This window comes from Piliocolobus tephrosceles, chromosome 7 (genome assembly GCF_002776525.5).
Source record: "Piliocolobus tephrosceles isolate RC106 chromosome 7, ASM277652v3, whole genome shotgun sequence".
In the NCBI taxonomy this organism is placed as follows: domain Eukaryota; kingdom Metazoa; phylum Chordata; class Mammalia; order Primates; family Cercopithecidae; genus Piliocolobus; species Piliocolobus tephrosceles.
This window is the reverse complement of record NC_045440.1, coordinates 40686412-40704308: the sequence shown is the minus strand read 5'-3', so window position 1 is coordinate 40704308 and position 17897 is coordinate 40686412. Positions and strand designations below refer to the sequence as shown.

Here is a 17897-nt window from a genome sequence, read left to right as displayed (position 1 = left end):
GAAAAGGTACAGCAAAAATACAGTATTATAATCTCATGAGACCACTCTCATCTATGCAGTCAATTGTTGACTGGGATGTCAATGAAATATACAGTTATACACATCCCTATGACACTTAGCGCTCAAGAGCCACTTTACATTTATAATATCAGTTTACAACTATACAGGAGATTTGTAGGCCCAATCTTTTGGAATAACAGTCAGTTCATTCACATTGAGTCAGGCGGATTCTTTGAGAGTTTAAGACTGGTCAGGACTGCCTGAATGAGTTTTTGAAAAGCAACCTTTAGCAGAGTCACTGACCATCTTGTGCCCAGAGTTCTGCAGACAGTACTACTGCCTCCTTATCTCATCCTTGGTTTTTCCTTCTCATTTGCTCTATCTTCTGTTTCATCTACTACACACTCTTGTGTTTTGACAGAGGTTAAAACTGGGACTTCCAAACCTAGATTATAGTATGTACACAACATTTACATAAAATATGCAAAACCTACGCACACACATAGATACTTCCCTCTAAATGTACACAGCTAAATACTGTTTCTAAGGATAAATGAACTTATACATTTCCCAACTTAGGGAACTTCTTGGGGTATCTGAAGTAGTATTTGAAGGTAAAAATATTTTTTTTTCTGTCACCCAGGCTGGAATGCAGTGGCACAATCACAGCTTACTGCAGCCTCAACCTTGTAGGCTCAAGCAATCATCCCTCCTCAGCCTCCTAAGTAGCTGGGACTACAGGTGTGCGCCACCACACCCAGTTAATTTCTGTATTTTTTGTAGAGATGGGGTTTCACCATGTTGCCTAGGCTAGTGTGAAACTCCTGGACTCAAGCAATCCACCCACTTTGGCCTCCCAGAGTGCTAGGATTATAGGGGTAAGCCACAGTGCCTGGCCAATAAAAATAATCTACATGCAACTGGCTTCAAATCTTGGTAATAAGAAGAGTAATTTGAATAATACTTCATAGATAACCAAGTATTCTGACACAGATCATTTATTCACTTAATGCTATGACAGGCCCATGTGGCAGACATTATTTTTAGTCCCCCAATTTGGACCAAAGGAAATGATGATCAAATGATTTGTCCAAGGTCACACAACAGAGTAGCAGAATCAGGGGCTCAAACCCAATGTCTGGTGTTCTTTCTATTCTGTCTGAATGTCCAACTATTCTCAAAACATCTGGGAAATTCAAATAAAAAATGCTTTGCTCCAAACAATTTTCACTGGCAAGTGGTGAACCAGCCTGTCAGGAGCACACTGGAAAGCTAGAAGAGCCGGAGCATGGCAGAGGCTGGTGCTTTACCGCTTGGGCTGAAACTGACAGCTGTAAGTCGGGGGCTCCAAGACTTTCTAATTATCTAAGTGTGGAATAAGCCTCTGCTAGAAAACTTAAGTTGTTGATGGGAAATTTAAAAAGGACCCAAAATAAGATGCTTATTGCTTGGGCTTGTCCTAAAATGTATTTCAAAGTGGCTTTATAATAGAATTATAAAGCCCAAATTGCATTTGTCTGGAAATCACTATTTACCTGCCATCTGAGATAAGATAGTGAAATTTTTTAAAAGTTGCCCAAAGCATTAAAAACTAGATTAGTCCACAAAACAGCTCCTTATTGGGTTTCAGAAAAATCTACTTGAAACTGGCCACCTGGCCCCCCAGCACCGATGAGGGAAGCTCTAGGAAGATGGCTCTGCAGACAACAGATTTCCTACGAGGATGCTGGGCCATTAGGAATGTATTTTCAAAAAGCACCTGCTCTTCTAGTTCTAATGGATTTCAACTCATCTTGTCATAAATAAGAGAAATGCTCAACAAGTGACCAGAAGAAATGTAATAATTCCTTTAGTTAAAACCACTATAGATGTGCAGTGAGCCCAGATCATGCCACTACACTCCAGCCTGGGCAACAGCGTGAGATTCTGTCTCAAAAACAAAAACAAAAACAAAAACAAAAAAACACTATAGATGTACATGTAACTTAAAGTGGTTTTTATAATGCATACACTATAAAGTGTGACTATAAATTAATAAACAAATTCCTCAATATTCCAGAACTTATGTAGCTAAAGAAGCAATGCCTGTTTTAAAATAAGTCACCACAGTGGGGCAAACTTTGCCATTTCTCCAAACTCAGGGCAGGGACCTCCCTCACTGGGAGGTAAACGTGGAATTGAACAGACTGCCGTCACCTAAGACCACTTTTCTGGAATTGATTTCAAAGGATACACTTTATTCTTTTCTTTCTTTCTTTCTTTTCTTTTTTTTTTTTTTTGGTAAGACCACGGAGTCTTGCTCTGTTGCCCAAACTAGAGTGCAGCAGTGCGATCTTGGCTCACCACAATCCACGCCTCCTACGTTCTAGCAATTCTCCTGTTTCAGCCTCCCAAGTAGCTGGGATTATAGGCGTGTGCCACCACGCCCGGTTAATTTTTGTATTTTTAGTAGAGATGGGGTTTCATCATGTTGGCCAGGCTGGTCTCAAACTTCTGACCTCAGGTGATCCGCCTGCCTCGGCCTCCCAAACTGCTGGGATTACAGGTGTGAGCCACCATGCCCGGCCCACTTTATTCTTATAAATAAATATTCTCATGATGTACACACTTGCCCTCTGAAAACATTCATGTTTTGTTTTCATTACTTCCAGAAGGTGACAATAGCCAGCGTTGGCAAGGATGTGGTGAAAGGGGCAGTGTCCACACTCCAGGTGGAGACGTGTATTTATATGACCTTCCTGGTGAGCAGTTTGCTAACTAACATGTATCAAAAACCTTTACAACGTGCAAAGTCTTTAATCTGTCATTTCCCTTTCTAGGTATTATCCTAGGGAAACAACTGTGTGCAAGAATTTCCCTACAAGGATGTTATTCTTAGTGTTATTTTAAGAAATAAAAATTATCAACATGCTTCCAACAACGGGGGATAAGTTAAATGAACCACAGCACAGCCATCCAATGAAATAACAGACATTACAAATAATACAGGAAAACATAAAGCATTTTCAACATCTAGTTTGAAAGGCAGGTTGTATGAGGATATTATAGTAACCTATTTTTGTTTGTTTAAAAAGTACAAAAATATAACACTGAAGAGCCTGGAGACACAAAACTGTTCATAGTGATTGTTTTCCAATTATAGGATGACAGTTGATTCCTGCTTTTTTTACTGTTTCCATATTTTCCAAAACACAAAAATGAAGCTAAGTTAATCTGGCAAAAATTAAGGGGCAATTAAACTGTACAGTACTATTTAAGTTCAAAAGAATAATTTTTTTGTGTTGCAGATAAATTGAGTCAAAAAGAAATTCTCATGGTGTGAAAAGCTTGAAAGCATGTGCAGGACTGTGTTCAGATAATGCTACCATTGGGGTAAAAAAGAGGGGAAATATCAATGTACAAATAAACAAACATATGCCAATTTACTAGAACATGTAGCAAACATCCCTGGAAGATATGAAAATCCTGGAATATATGAAAACGTTCTTGGAAGATAGCAGGTGCCTGTGGGGAGGGAAATGAGTGCCTGGGGGGAGGCTGGTATGACTTTTCACTGCATACTCCCTTATTCTGGAAATTTGAGCCGCGTGAACTTACTATGGTTCCAGAAAAATTAAAACTTGAGATAAGTAAATTTTGAGCAGCAGTAGCATCATTTAAACTAGTGTGTGGCCTCTCAAGGAAAAATCCTAAATGAAATCTAACTGATTTGGGGGAATATTCATTTTTAAATTATGCCTTTCAGTAAAATTAACTTTTTTTTCTTCTTTTCTGCCCCCAGTTCTTTATTTAAACTGACAAATAAAAATGGTCTATATTTATCATGTACAACATGATGTACACATTGTGGAATGGCTATATTGAGCTAATTACCATATGCATTACCTCACATACCATTTTTGGTGGTAATAATTAACTTTTATATAAACATATCCTGAACAATGCATTATTTCTTTAATCAGTAAAACAAAAGCTAAAGAATATAGAGTAATTCTACAAATCTTCATTGTATCCTTTAATGTATTAGAAAAATTTTTGTGTAATTAAGTTCACAATTTCAGCTACATTCTTATGCTTTATGCTCAGTTTTTTTTTTTTTTTTTTTTTAATCTTTGTTTTGAGACAGAGTCTCACTCTGTTGGCCAGGCTGGAGTGCAGTGGTGCGACCTCTGCCTCCTGGGTTTAAGCAATTCTCCCACCTCAGCCTTTCGAGTAGCTGGGATTACAGGCGCCAGCCACCACACCCGGCTAGGGTTTTTAGTAGAGATGGGGTTTTGCCATGTTGGCCAGGCTGGTCTGGAACTCCTGGTCTCAAGTATCCACCTGCTTCGGCCTCCCAAAGTGCTGGGATTACTGTACCCGGTCATGTTCTTACACTTTAAAACAAAAATTTATATTGAGGTTGTAGTAAAATTTGTCAACAATTTTCCACATATTTCCTTCTGACTTGTCATGCATACATGTGTTTTATTTCTGTTTACTAACACACAGCATTCTCAGTGTAAGTGCACATATTCGCACAATAGTCTTACTTCTGAACCCAGAGCAGATGACATTGACACAGCATAGTATTCAAAGATGTGAAGGCTCAGAATCCACATGAAGACTTAACAGCTACTCTGTATCTATTAACAGGTCCTTGGAGCACAGACCGTCCCCCTACTCATGCTAGATCCTGACAGGCCTTCCTCTCAGAAGAGACACAACACAGATCTCCCAGGCCCGGTGATGGGGCGCCAGGGAAACAGGGTACGTGAAGAGAAAGGAGCAGACGGGCTCCCTCCTCCATCCAGGTGCCCCGGCCCCACTCACCACTGCACGGGCTGCCAGTTGGGGAGGAAGGGCCGGAAGCCCGTGATGCACTCGAAGGCCAGGGTGCCAAAGCTCCAGTAGTCGACGGTCACCGTGTACTTCTGCTGCTCCAGCAGCTCTGGGGCCTGCAGCGACACGAGGGGGCACACCTGAGCTGCTCCTCTCATGGGGGACTACGGCAGAAGGGGGCGGCCAGCCAACTGCTTTCACCCCAGGCTTTCCTGGCTCCATCCCAGGGGGCACTGGCACATGCATGCGGGGCGAGGAGGGCACTCCAGGCATGTTTAGCGGGTATGTCATGCTACCATTTCTAAGACCTTTCTATGCCCCACTCACTCCAGTAAGTCCTGATGGAGGGGCTAAAGATTCAGGGCCAGAGTACATCACACACCCCTCACCGGGCTTTAACTTCTCCCCTTTAAAAATGAGAGTTGCAGGCCAGGCGCAGTGGCTCACACCTGTAATTCCAGCACTTTGGGAGGCCGAGCCAGGCAGATTACTTGAGGTCAGGAGTTTGAGATCAGCCTGGCCAACATGGTGAAACCCCATCTCTACTAAAAATACAAAAATTAGCTGGGCATGGTGGCATGCACCTTTAGTCCCAGCTACTCAGGAGGCTGAGGCACAAGAATCGCTTGAACCTGGGAAGTGGAGGTTCCAGTGAGTCGAGACCGTGCCACTGCACTCCAGCCTGGGCAACAGAGTGAGCCCTCGTCTCAAAAAAAAAAAAAAAAAAAGAACAGAAAGAAAGAAAAAAGGAAAAAAAAAAAAAGAGGGTTGCAGCATTTCAGGCACTTATTGAAAATTAGCTTAAGGCAGGATGCAGTCGTGGGCGCTGTGTAGACATGGGAAGAGAGGCTACAAATGTTAAAGGAAAATGATGCCAGGCTGTCCACACCAAATACACACATTAAGTGCTGGCTGAACCCCTGAACCAGGTACCATGTGGTTGCAGAAAAGGCCAGGATATTTAGAAACAGGCAGGGAAAACGTGATGCATGGCTGCTGCTGAGGCAGAGAGCTGGGGTGACCGAGGAAGGGAATACAGCACAGGCGTGCTGGGGGTGCAGACTGGGCTCAGTAGGTGGGTGGAGACAGAAAGGACCAGGGCAAGCAAAAGCACAGAGACAGGGTGGTGCATGGTCTGGTTGGAAATGTGAAGCTTAAGGAAGGGCCTAGAAGACCAAACCAAGAGAAGACATTCCGGGATGGGTAGGTCAACCTCTATGTCTGGTTAAGGACAGATGTTTTAGCTCATGTGAGTAAATGACTTGACTCAGCTCCTGGTTAGAGCATGGGGTCCCCCTTGCTCAACTGCTGCTGAGCTGAGGAGGACTCCAGAAGGACCTACCGAATCACACGTCATATGAACACAGGCACCTGAATCACAGCCCCCTGCGAGTCCTGCTCTGAAAGCTGCAGACTCCTTAAGTCCATCCCAATTATGGAGGCTACTGCCATCAGCAAGCAACCTAACACAGGTCTTGCTGGGCAGCTGTGCTAAGCTCTCCTGGAATCTAACTGCCCTCTGCCTCTTCACTGCCCCTACCTCGCCCACTATTCACTCCTGTTTGGTGTGATTCCTTCTCTACACAGTATCAGGAGTGGGCTTTCCAAAGAGTTGCTCTTTCTCTCACTTAAAACCTATCAATCTCTGCAGAGGTTTTAAGATAAAGTCTAGAACTTTAGCCCAGCCCTGAAGGCCCTTCATAATCTGTGCCCTACCTTGCTCTCAGCTTCAACTCAAGACTCTCTTTTCCTTTTGTGCTCGGTTCCAGCCACACCTTCAGGTCTTCCTGTGTGTGATCCCTTTGCATGGAATTCCCCCTCCTGTTCCCCACCTCCAGCCCTTTTCACCTCCTCACCCTTCAAGTCCTAGACCAGGCTGAGGTCACCCAATACATAATTTCACAACACCCTGCACTCTTGCTTTGTAACATTCACCGCAACTGTAATTTCTTAGTTATCTGCATAAGCATCACAGTAATGCCTGCTTTCCTCCTAAACTCTAAGGTCTGAAGGCAGAAAAGGGCTTCTGTTTTTTCCCCATTGCGCCACCAGCCCTGAGCACAGTGCCTGACACAATATTCTTGAATTAGTGACTCAAACAGAAACCTAATATTCAGACCAAATAATGTAAACAAAGAGTGGGGAGCTCAGAGCTCTGACCCCTCCTCAGTGGCCCCTGAGATACCTCATAGAAACTGTGGTCTCAGCCAGACTTAGTGGCTCCTGCCTGTAGTCTCAGCTGCTCAGGAGGCTGAGGTGGGAGGACCACTCGAGACCAGCATGGATCTGTTTAAAACCCTTTCCTTTCAGAGAAGACGCTGAAGCACAGAGAGGCTAGGAGATGGTGCAAGGTACATGAGCAGAGCCCTCCGGACATCAGACAAGATGACCACATCCCTTCACAGGGCATCTGGTGGCAAAAAATGCTGACTCGACCAGGTTATGGGTGTGACCTTATGCATCTCCGAAACATTCAGAGAGCAGGTGGGACTCAGGTGCTGGGAGTACGGTGGGAGAGGAGCCCCAGAAGCAGGGAGGAGACGACAGGCAAACAGGCAAGGCCCACTTCTTACCAGGTACTGCAGGGTCCCCACGAATGATGTGCAAAGACTGCCCTGATCCAGCTCCTTGGCATATCCTAGGTCAATAATTTTGTGTATTAACTAAAACAAAAGGAAGGAGAAATCTGAGGGTTACAAGAACACAATGTCCTTCTACAAGGAATCTGACTGCCTGGTGTTAGAGCAGAGGTATTTCTGAATTCCCAGGTACTATTAGATCCCAAACTCCCAAGGAGCTGCCAGATACACAAACGAATGTCCTCAACATGGTAGATTCAAGGCAAAAGAAAAGGCATATTGTAAAAATGCTAGGCACGTGTCCTCCCACACTCTGCCACGCATCATCAGAGGGAAGCTGAATGAACAGAACAGGCGCCAGCCCTCAATATGGCTAAACCCAGACTTGAAACAGGAAGGACCGCGCCAGCCTCTTCTCAGTAAATACCCTCAGTTCTCAAATCTGAGCGCCACTGTCAGGAGTGAGTGTGAACTGGAACAAGGGCGAGCCCTGTGGTAGTCACAGACCAGGTCTAGATGCTGAGGGCAGCTGTATGGGAAGGGATTAGGTGATCTAAGAACTCAGTCACGGCATTCCACTCAGCTGAGCCTGTGCTCACCACCCCAGCTAAACACATAGAGTGGGTAAAAACCGCAATGTCAAGCTCGCGGGGCAGTCAACACCATGTCCGAGCCAGGTAGCCACATAGGAGGCCACAAAGAGCTCTGGGGAAACTATAGGCTAGACCAGGCTCGGCAGCAGACGCCAGTCCCAGTGCTTCTTCCCAGTCACATACACAACCAACTGATCACTGGTTTCCATTTAGCATTGAGAGGCGAGGCTCTTAAGGCAGATGGAAAACAAGAAGTCGATTTCCAAGAAGCGCTAGTCCCAGAGGCTAGGGGTGGAGGTAGGAAGGCAAACATTATTTTCCTTATCAGATTCCTGCAACTTGAGCAACTAACAATGTAATCCATTCAAACCTGCCTCAATCTGCAACAACTTTTTTGCTGAATTTTGTTTCAAATCAAACAGCATTCCCAGAGAGGGAAATGCAAATACACACAAATATGCAGAGTGTGCTCCTTTCCTCCCAGGCCACTTCCCGGCGCGCCCACCTGAGGCTTTCCAAGTCCCAGGAGCGTCACTCACCCTCTGTTCTCCTTGCTGCAGGACGATGTTTTCTGGCTTTAGATCCCGATGGATGATTCTGTTTTCATGAAGGTATCTAAGTGCAGAGGCTGAGGAAGGTGGGGTGGGGAGTGAGTTTTTCTTAAGCCTAAAAAATGCTTTTCATGACAGAATCGCCTCTCCTGCAAAAGATAAATGCTGCGTGCCCCTGAAACATACTCTGACTTGTAGCGCAACACCTCAGGGTGGAGGGCAGGGGCCCTGCTACATGAGGCTTAAACTGCCATTGGAATCTGGCTTACTTGAGCAAAGCACTCTTTGCCTTGCATCCATGAGGTCACCAACTGCAGCCTAGAGCAGTGCTTCTCAAACTATACTACCTGGACCAGCAGCAAACATGCTTGTTCAAAATGTGAAATTCTCAGGCCCCACCTGAGCTCTCTGGATTCGAGTCTCAGGGGATGACCCCACCATTTGTGTTAACAAACTCTCCAGGTGATGCTGACGCCAATAAAGTTTGAGAAGGAAGCGTCTTTGGTCTAGGGGCTCAAAAATCTAAATTCTATAGGGTAGGCAAGGAAGAAGGGCCCTTGGGGACAGAATCCTATGGTCATATGATTGACAGTCCCAAGAGGTCAGAACCAGCTTCCAGGAAGCAGCAGGGAGGCAGAAGAGGAGAACAGGGACACCTCCCACACATACAGACAGCCCAACACAGATTTACTATGTGCCCAGTTCTCTGGGAGGTTCTATGAAGGGTATAAAATAAGGGGCGTGATCCCCAACTTTAAAGAGCTCAGAATCTAGTTGGAAGAAAGCAGACTGCACAACACTGGCTACGGAGGCATTTGATACCAAGAGCTTCTGCTGTGAGGAGGCAACATGATGATGTCACACAAGGAAGGAGCAGCCTGCAGCTCAGACAGCAAGAAGGACATGATTTTACTCTCAAGAGAGGGTGAATAACTTTGACAGACATCCTAGCTCACTGCACTATAAAAGAAAGAAATGAAATAAATAGTATTGAAATGAGATAAAATTATTTTTATTTGGAGATGCTATGACTGTAGCCTAGAGAGCTCAACAGACTAAACACTAGAAAAAATTTAGCCAGTTGTCTGGAAACCAACAAGTCAATAGCTTTTCTCTACCTTAGCTATATCCAGTTGCAGTGGAAAAGAAAAAATATCCCATTCACATTAGCAACAAAAACTCTAAAACACCATAGGATACATGTAGCAAAAAGAGCAGTGTATGCAGGAAAGCCATATGGTATAAATAAAACAGTGCAAATAACATTAAAAGGTTTCCAAAGTTTATGTAAAAGATATTATAAGCAAAGCCAAAAGACAAGAGAGGTGGAGAAACAATATCCACAACGCATATGCCAAAGAGTAAAGATACCTAATAGATAAAAAGCACTTACAAATCAGTAAGAGAGCAACTCAGAAGAAAAATGGGGCTGGGTGCGGTGGCTCATGCCTGTAATCCCAACACTTTGGGAGGCCAAGGCGAGTGAATCACCTGAGGTCAGGTGTTCAAGACCAGCTTGCCCAACATGGTGAGACCCTGTATCTACTAAAAATACAAAAAAATTAGCTGGGTGTGGTGGCGGGCCCCTGTAATCCCAGCTACTCGGGAGGCTGAGGCAAGAGAATTGCTTGAACCCAGGAGGCAGAGGTTGCAGTGAGCCAAGATCATGGCCACTGCACTCCAGCCTGGGTGACAGAGTAAGACTCCATCTAAAAAAAAAAAAAAGAAAGAAAGAAAAATGGGCAAAGAATGTCAAGTGGTGAGAACGCACAGAAGAGATACAAATGATGACAATTATATGAAAAGTTGCTTCACTTCACTGGTAGCACAAGGATACTTACTGCATATCTTGAATGAAATCATTAGAAACAAACAGAAAGTCATTAGGAAATGGTAGAACAAATTATGGTAGTGCCACATTAGAACAGGCAACTCTTGGGTTTGTATTTTCTGACTCAGAGGGCTAGTTAATGGTAGGATCTGTTTCTTGTTTAAAACTTAAAAAGTCAAAACCACTAATACTGAGAGGTTTAACAATGAGCCCTCTCTATGCCGCCGCTGCTGCCACCACCATTCTCATTCTCTCTCTCTCTCTCTCTCTCTCTCTCTCAGGGCGAACCAGGGAGGGGAAGACCCCTGAGGCCCAGGCAGCGATCCTGTCTGCTGTCATGGGCATGCACCTCTGTGCAGGGCAGCGGAAAAGCCTTCCACAGAAACTGAATGAGCAAACACTCTCTGCAAACGCTCTAAGCTGAACATTTCCTGAAAACATATTTAAGAGTCAAACTGAGAGCTGAACAACTAAATTCCACCTTATTAAAGGAGCTCCAGCTTAGAACATGAAGCTATATATGGTGAGTATCTCTTATCCAAAATGCTTGGGATCAGAAATTTTTCAGTTTTTTTTTTTTTTTTTTGATTTTGGAATACTGGCATATTCCTAATGAACCCAAGCTTAAACACAAAATTCATTTGTTTCATATACACCTTATATGAAACAACTGAATTTTTATAAATGATTTTATAGTCTGATGGTAATTTTATACAACAGTTTTAATAATTTTGTGCATGGAACAAAGTTTGTGTTAAGTACTTAAGTGTGGAACTTTCTACTTTTGGCATCATGTCAGTGTTCAAAAACCTTCAGATTTTACAGCCCTTTAGATTTTGGACTTTGGGATTAGGGATGCTCAATCTGTGGTGCCAGATCTCTCCTTGCATCTGCTCTTTTATGTGGTTCCAACATTTCATACTGTTCCTTATTTTTCATTTCCTTCCTAAGTGACAGAGTAGATTAGCTTAGGTCCAATTAATATCCAGATGAGGTGAAAGACTCGCTGCTTTCCACGGGCCTAAAAAATTTTATTTCATCTTGTTCTCAATTGTGTTAATGTTTAAAGATCAATGCTTCTTATCAGCACTTCTATTTTTGTTTTACTAGTTTTTATTTAAGATCAAAGCAAAGCATAATGAAGTAAATGAAGTATAAAAAATAGCTGCACTAACACAGCCTTGTGACGGGGATGGCACTGCTGTTGAATATGAACTACTGGCTGGCAGAGAGCAAGGCCATGCGATAACTCAAAGTGTCTGTTAACTGATAGGTTCATAAAAGACCTGTGTTGGTATATGTCAGGCTGCTGAAGTGTATCAGGATATAACGCATAAAAGGGTAGGTTCGTTTTTTCCAAAGCAGAATGTATGGAAGTTAAGATACTGTAATTTGTGCAAGTACACACGCCCAGACTAAGACAAGGCCCCCAGAGCTGGAGGCATAACATCTCAGGGCAAAACCCAGGGCAGAAGCAGGTGAAACGTCCCCAGGACCGCCCAGTGTAAAGGAGGAGCATTCAGATCAGACCGAAGGCACCACTCTCTATGCCACACAGATTAGAGTTGTCACCAGATCTTCAGTGAGGAGGGGCAGGAGGTTGGTAACTGAATACTCTGACTACTATTAATATCTGTCTATTTTTATGCTTAAACAACTGTATAAAACAAACTTTATTCCTCATTTCGGGGTGGTCATCTATTCTCAAATACCTCTGTCAACCTAATAAAGTCCAGATTTAAAGAATCCAACAGGTATTATTACACAAAGTTTCTGGGACTGAAATGTAAAAATTCTGATAGGCAAGTCCTCTTAAACGTACCCTGCAGAGAATAAACTGTCAAAACGCTTGGTTCAGTATCACTGTGCTACATTTTACAAAACAGTACTTCAGAGCTGAAGTGAAATGAATCAAAATTGTCTCAAGCCCAGAGAATCTAACTTTGTTTAAATTCAATGGAAAATGAGATATTGAGATAAAGAAAAATACTGTTGTATCTGGAAGTTTATTAAAAATCTAAATGCCTGGCAATAGCAATAAGACATGTTTATAAAAATTGAAAGCCACACCACAAAGCATAAAAGTGTACCAGGTTATTTCTCATGTTCCCATTACAGAGAAGAGCTGTGAGAAGCACCACATTACAAACTGTTAAGCTATTCACAACCACACAGTGAGGCCGGGCGTGGTGGCTCACGCCTGTAATCCCAGCACTTTTGGAGGTCGAGGTAGGAGGATCCCTTGAGGCCAAGAGTTTGAGACCAGCCTGGGCAATATAGCAAGACCCTCTCTCTACAAAAAATTTTTTTAATTAGCCAGGCATGGTGGTGCCCGCCTTCATCCCAGCTACGTGGGAGGCTGAGGTGAGAGGGTCGGTCGCTGGAGCCCAGGAGTTCAAGGCTGCAGTGAAACATGATCATGCCACTGCACTCCAGCCCGGACAACAGAGCAAGACCCTGCCTCTAGAAAAATGCAAAAACTAAAATAAACGACACAGTACAGTGTATGCAGGAAAAACACAAAAACTAAGATAAATGACACAGTGCCTTTCCACAGAGCGGGTCCACGTGGCGGACTTGCCATAGGAAGATAACAGCCTCCTTCTCTCACCCTCCTCAGGAGCCGTGCCCCAGGGGTCACCCCAGCCTTTCCCTGGCTCATGAGGAAGGCACAAACACACAACTGAAGAACATGACAATCCTGTGGGTCTTATTGATGAATCACAGCTCCAAATAACAGCCCTATGTATTTTTTTCAGTTGACAAACCACAAACTGGGGAAGAGATAAGGGCAGTTAGACTTCCAAGGAAAAAGTAGTTTTATAAGAGTGGGTCCATGAATCTCTATTTATCACAAGTTTAGAGGGATGACTAAGTTCCCTTCAGAACATTTTTGTTTGAGCTATATTCCATAGAGAACAGGTGGAAAGATAAATGGTCCAAAAGGCTGAGATAGAGGTTAGAAGGGTAAAAAGATGGCTGTCACTGGCTGATAATCCAAGTCACCACTAAGTAAGAAAGGCAACGGTATGTCCGTTCCCTCGGTAAAACCCCCTGCCTGGGTCCTACTGTGCCAGCCACTTCAATGTCACTGGGCTTCCCAAACAAAACAGACTGGAAGGCCAGCTGTGGACACAGGAAGAGAGACTGAGTCTGGCTAATTAGGTTACTTAGCTAAAATAGCCTTTGATTAATCAGTGAGGCAGCAAGGCAGTAATGCTGGGTGCTGAGGAGAAAGTGTGACAACTTCACTAATTCATTCAACAAGGCTCTATCGAGTGTCCACTATCTACACACAATGGGAAATGTTGTCACTGAATCAAAGCCTTTTCCTAACTTCCTGCACAGTCTGGACAACTGGGTCCCCAAACCCAGAGGTCAGCCCTCACTGCCAAGGCACAGACAGAAATCACAGAGCAGTAATGGCAATGCCAAGTGTCAAAGGAGCAAATGAGGTGACACCAGCAGAAGGACCCACAGGAGAATTCCCGTGGCCCCAGGCCAGGCAGTCCCCACAGAGGGGCAGGTCTGCAGCTGTGCGCAAAGGACGGGCAGGTTCAGGGTCTCTGTGAGGTGCGAGAACAGCCTCCACAAGGGGCAACGCGTGCAAGGCCAGCAAGGGGCTGACAGGTGGGTTTGGAATCACGCACAGAGGCTGGCGAGTGGGTTCCGTGGGTCACGTGCAAAGGTTGGCAGGTGGGTTCCGAGGATCATGCCTAGAAGCTGGCGGGTGGGTTCTGTGGGTCACACACAGAGGCTGGCAAGTGGGTTCTGCGGGTCATACACAGAGGTTGGCAAGTGGGTTCCAAGGGTCATACCTGGAGGCTGGTGGGTGGGTTCCGAGGGTCACACCCGGAGGCTGACAGGTGGGTTCCAAGGGTCACACACAGGTTGATGGGTGGGTCCCGTGGGTCATGCCCAGGGCTGGCTGCCATGGGTGGGAGAAAGGCACAGTGAAGGGGCGGGGCCTTTATCTAAGAGCGGACTGTGATGGAAGTGCCCTTCCCAGACAGAAGAGTAGATTAGCACACAGGGTTAAGGAGGCCAGGGAGGAGGTCGCTGCAGGGATTTACTCTGCTATTGAATCAGTGAAAGCAGCGGTCTGCAGCCTCCGTAATGCAAGGCTATGAGCAGGAGCAGGGGGTGACTCTGAGGGACCAGGTTCGACACAGACACTCGGTCCTGGGCAGCAGGCGGAAAATGGCACCGTGACACAAGAGACAGGATGGCAGGAGGGACCTGGCTGAAGAAGACGACCAGGGTTTCTACTGGAAGTGACTTTGGAAGAAAGATCCAGCGGACGTGGATATGACTTTAGGATGAGTTCAGGGTTGAATTCCAGATTCTGGGAACAATATGGTGAGAAACAGGCCACGAGAACAGCCAGGCAAACAGAAAGTCAAGGAGCAGCGGCCAGCTGGTGCAGGGGCAGGGAGGGAAGGATGGACAGGCCAACACAGGGGCAGGTAGTGGAGATGAGACACAGAGCCTGTGGGAAGCAGTTAGGCCACCAGTTAGGGGATGTCAGAGATGTCCCGGGATCACCATTCCGAAAGCCAGATTCCTGGACAGTGAAATGGAGTTGTTAGAGGGAGATGGGACCCTCGAGAGCACTCAGAGGTCCAAACCCCTCATCCTAAAGTAGGGGACGCTGTGGCCACGACATTCTGTGCCTCGCCCAAGGCTCTAGAGCTGTAAAGTGGAGGAGCCATGACTGAGGGCCGGCTGTCTTCTATCTCACTGTTACTGTATTTATTAACCTGGTTACTTATGCTTTCCAAAGAGCTTTCTGTGCAAATGATCTGTGGTCAGGTCATCATCTTTTGTTATAATCCACACTTCAGTCAGACGGATGCATTCAACAGAACCAGTCAGAAGATCCACAGTGCTAGACGGTGCACCTGATGTGCAGTTCCCGGAATGGAGTTACCTTCCCCAAAGCCAAGTGTTTTCTCCGAAACCCTCTGCTCTTTAACACTGAAGTCCTGGACACCTGCTAGGAGCAGCTCCAGCAGGAACAGAGGTGGGGCTCAGAGAAGGAAGCAGGGACAGCAACAGAGGGGTGGGTTCCCGAAGGCTTGGGGCACAGGATGGTGTCACCACAGCAGACTGGCCACCTGCAGAATCCAGGAAGGCTGATTCCAATCTAAGATCTGATAAGGCCCAGGCAGGCCCAGCAGAGTCACACCCCACCAGGCAGGAGAGAGTGCTACAGCTTGCCCCACAATCTCGAGTGCTCAGAATCTGGCGCCTCTGTTACCGAAAGAAAACACACGCCAATGTTTTCCAAAGGATAATGAGCAAGACTGTTTAAATAGAGTCCACGCACATATAACTTCCTTGAGCTATTTTAGGGTCACATTATGTGGCAGTCCACATCATTTCCAGCTGCTGCACATAGGTCCCGGGTCTCCCATCAGCATGGAGTGATGGTTTGGCGGAAGAGTCCTGGCCAGGACGCAGGGGGCTCACCTCTGTGCCCGCCAGGCAGCTGCTCTGTTCCTTTTTTTTTTTTTGAGACAGGGTCTCGCTCTTGTTGTCCAGGCTGTAGTACAATGGCGCGATCCCGGCTCACTGCAACCTCTGCCTCCTGAGTTCAAGTGATTCTCCTGACTCAGTCTCCTGAGTAGCTGGAACTATAGGCACACACCACCACACCCAGCTAATTTTTGTATTTTTAGTAGAGATGGGGTTTCACCATGTTGGCCAGGCTGGTCTCAAACTCTTGACCTCAGGTTATCCACCTGCCTCGACCTCCCACAGTACTGGGATTCTAGGCATGAGCCACCGGGCCTGGCCATCTGCTCATTTCTCACAGGCACTCTGCAGCATCTTCTTGGGCAATTTGAAATTCAGTGGAAAAATCCTATCCATGTCTCTTATCTTGACACTGTTCTGAGCAGGTGTCTCTGGGAGGTTAGCGGCACAGAAGAGAGTAGGGGCCAACAGTTTAATCCAGAAGAGCAGGAAATGAATCTGGACCCAGGGGTCAAGGGTGTGGCTCTGCCACTTATCTTAAGCCAACCTGGCAGAGAACAGCACTGGCAACTCCAACAAAGGAAATGTGGGGCCAGCACTTGGAACAAACTGGAACAAAATATGCTCAGGAAATGCTCCAAAATACAAAAGAGCTATATTAGATGAACTCTGGCTCAGTCACCAGATCCTTGCAAAAAGAAATTTAATGGATTTGGTACACAAATCAGAAACAGGGATAAAATTAAAATACGAGCTCATCAGCAGCCTCAACCACAAAACCGGGACTGTACTGCACCCAAAAGGTGGTGGAGACGGGAACGGGTCTAAGGAAGGCCGGCCTCTTCCAGGATGGGAGTCTCAGAAGGCACACACCCATGTGGTTCCCTGGATCCAGCCTCAGATCATGCCCTAAAGAAGGCACTGAGGGTTTCCAAAATGGGGAGGCCAAAAATCAAAATCCAGAGCGGGAAGGAAATGAGCAAGGAACTAACACTTGCTGACTGTATATTCTGCAGAAACAGAGCACTGTGCTAGAAGCTTTATTTGTATCACCTCATTTTATTCCACAACAATTCTAACAAGGTAAGTAACACTCCCATTTTACCGCTAATAAAAGGGTGTAAGTAACGTGCCCACAGTCACACTGCTAATACGCAGAGGAGCTAGTATTGGACCTGGAGCTATTCATGATGTGTGGACATCTGATTTAAATAATAATAATAATAAAATAAACTAGGTCCTTACTTATTTTAATTTCCTTTAGGATTTATTTCATTCATTTGACAAATTTTTTTTTTTTTTTTTTTTTTTTTTTTGATGGAGCTTTACTCTTATTGCCCAGGCTGGAGTGCAATGGAGCCATCTTGGCTCACTGCAACCTCCGCCTCCCAGATTCAAGTGATTCTCCTGCCTCAGCTCCCAACAAGTGGCTGGGATCACAGGCATGCACCACCACACCTGGCTAATTTAGTTTTTGTTTTTGTTTTTCGTACTTTTAGTAGAGATAGGGTTTCACCATGTTGGCCAGGCTGGCCTCGAACTGACCTCATGATCCGCCCACCTTGGCCTCCCAAAGTGCTGGGATTACAGGTGTGAGCCACCGCATCCAGGCTAATTTAGTATTTTTAGTAGAGATAGGGTTTCTCCATGTTGGTCAGGCTGGTCTCAAACTCCTGACCTCAGGCGATCAGCCTGCTTCCGCCTCCCAAAGTGCTGGGATTACAGGCATGAGCCACCGCACCCGGCCCTCATTTGACAAATATTTATAGAGAAGCTGATATACTGCTATTCTAGATGCTGGAGATACAGCAGTGACTGAAGTTTGTGCCCTTAAGAAGTTTAACTGTAGTGTACTAGTTAGTACTTCAAAGTCGAATTATTTCCAACTCAGGGTCACAGAGAAGACAGAGAATCAGCAACCTACAGAATTTAATATTCACCTACCTATCTATCTGTAGGAGACTTGTAGCACACAAGCACTTAAGAACCCACCCGTTTTCATTATTCTAATTTATGTGTAACTTAAATACATAGACACACACAA

The 17897-nt window shown here is 45.3% G+C and overlaps 1 protein-coding gene across 5 annotated transcripts in view; it reads right to left on the bottom strand.

Moving 5' to 3' along the window:
• The window catches only part of IKBKB (inhibitor of nuclear factor kappa B kinase subunit beta), a 57754-nt gene that overhangs the window by 17815 nt on the left and 22042 nt on the right, over window positions 1-17897 (bottom strand). For all 5 annotated transcript variants that reach the window (XR_002732036.1, XM_023214458.1, XM_023214460.2 and 2 more), the window contains 3 exons: window positions 8533-8621; window positions 7395-7484; window positions 4813-4937 (listed from right to left, as the gene is read on the bottom strand). Coding sequence is in view for 4 of the 5 variants with exons in the window: in XM_023214458.1 (XP_023070226.1) it covers window positions 4813-4937; window positions 7395-7484; window positions 8533-8621 (304 nt within the window). In the remaining variant the exon portion in view is untranslated. The remainder of the gene's footprint in view (window positions 1-4812; window positions 4938-7394; window positions 7485-8532; window positions 8622-17897) is intronic.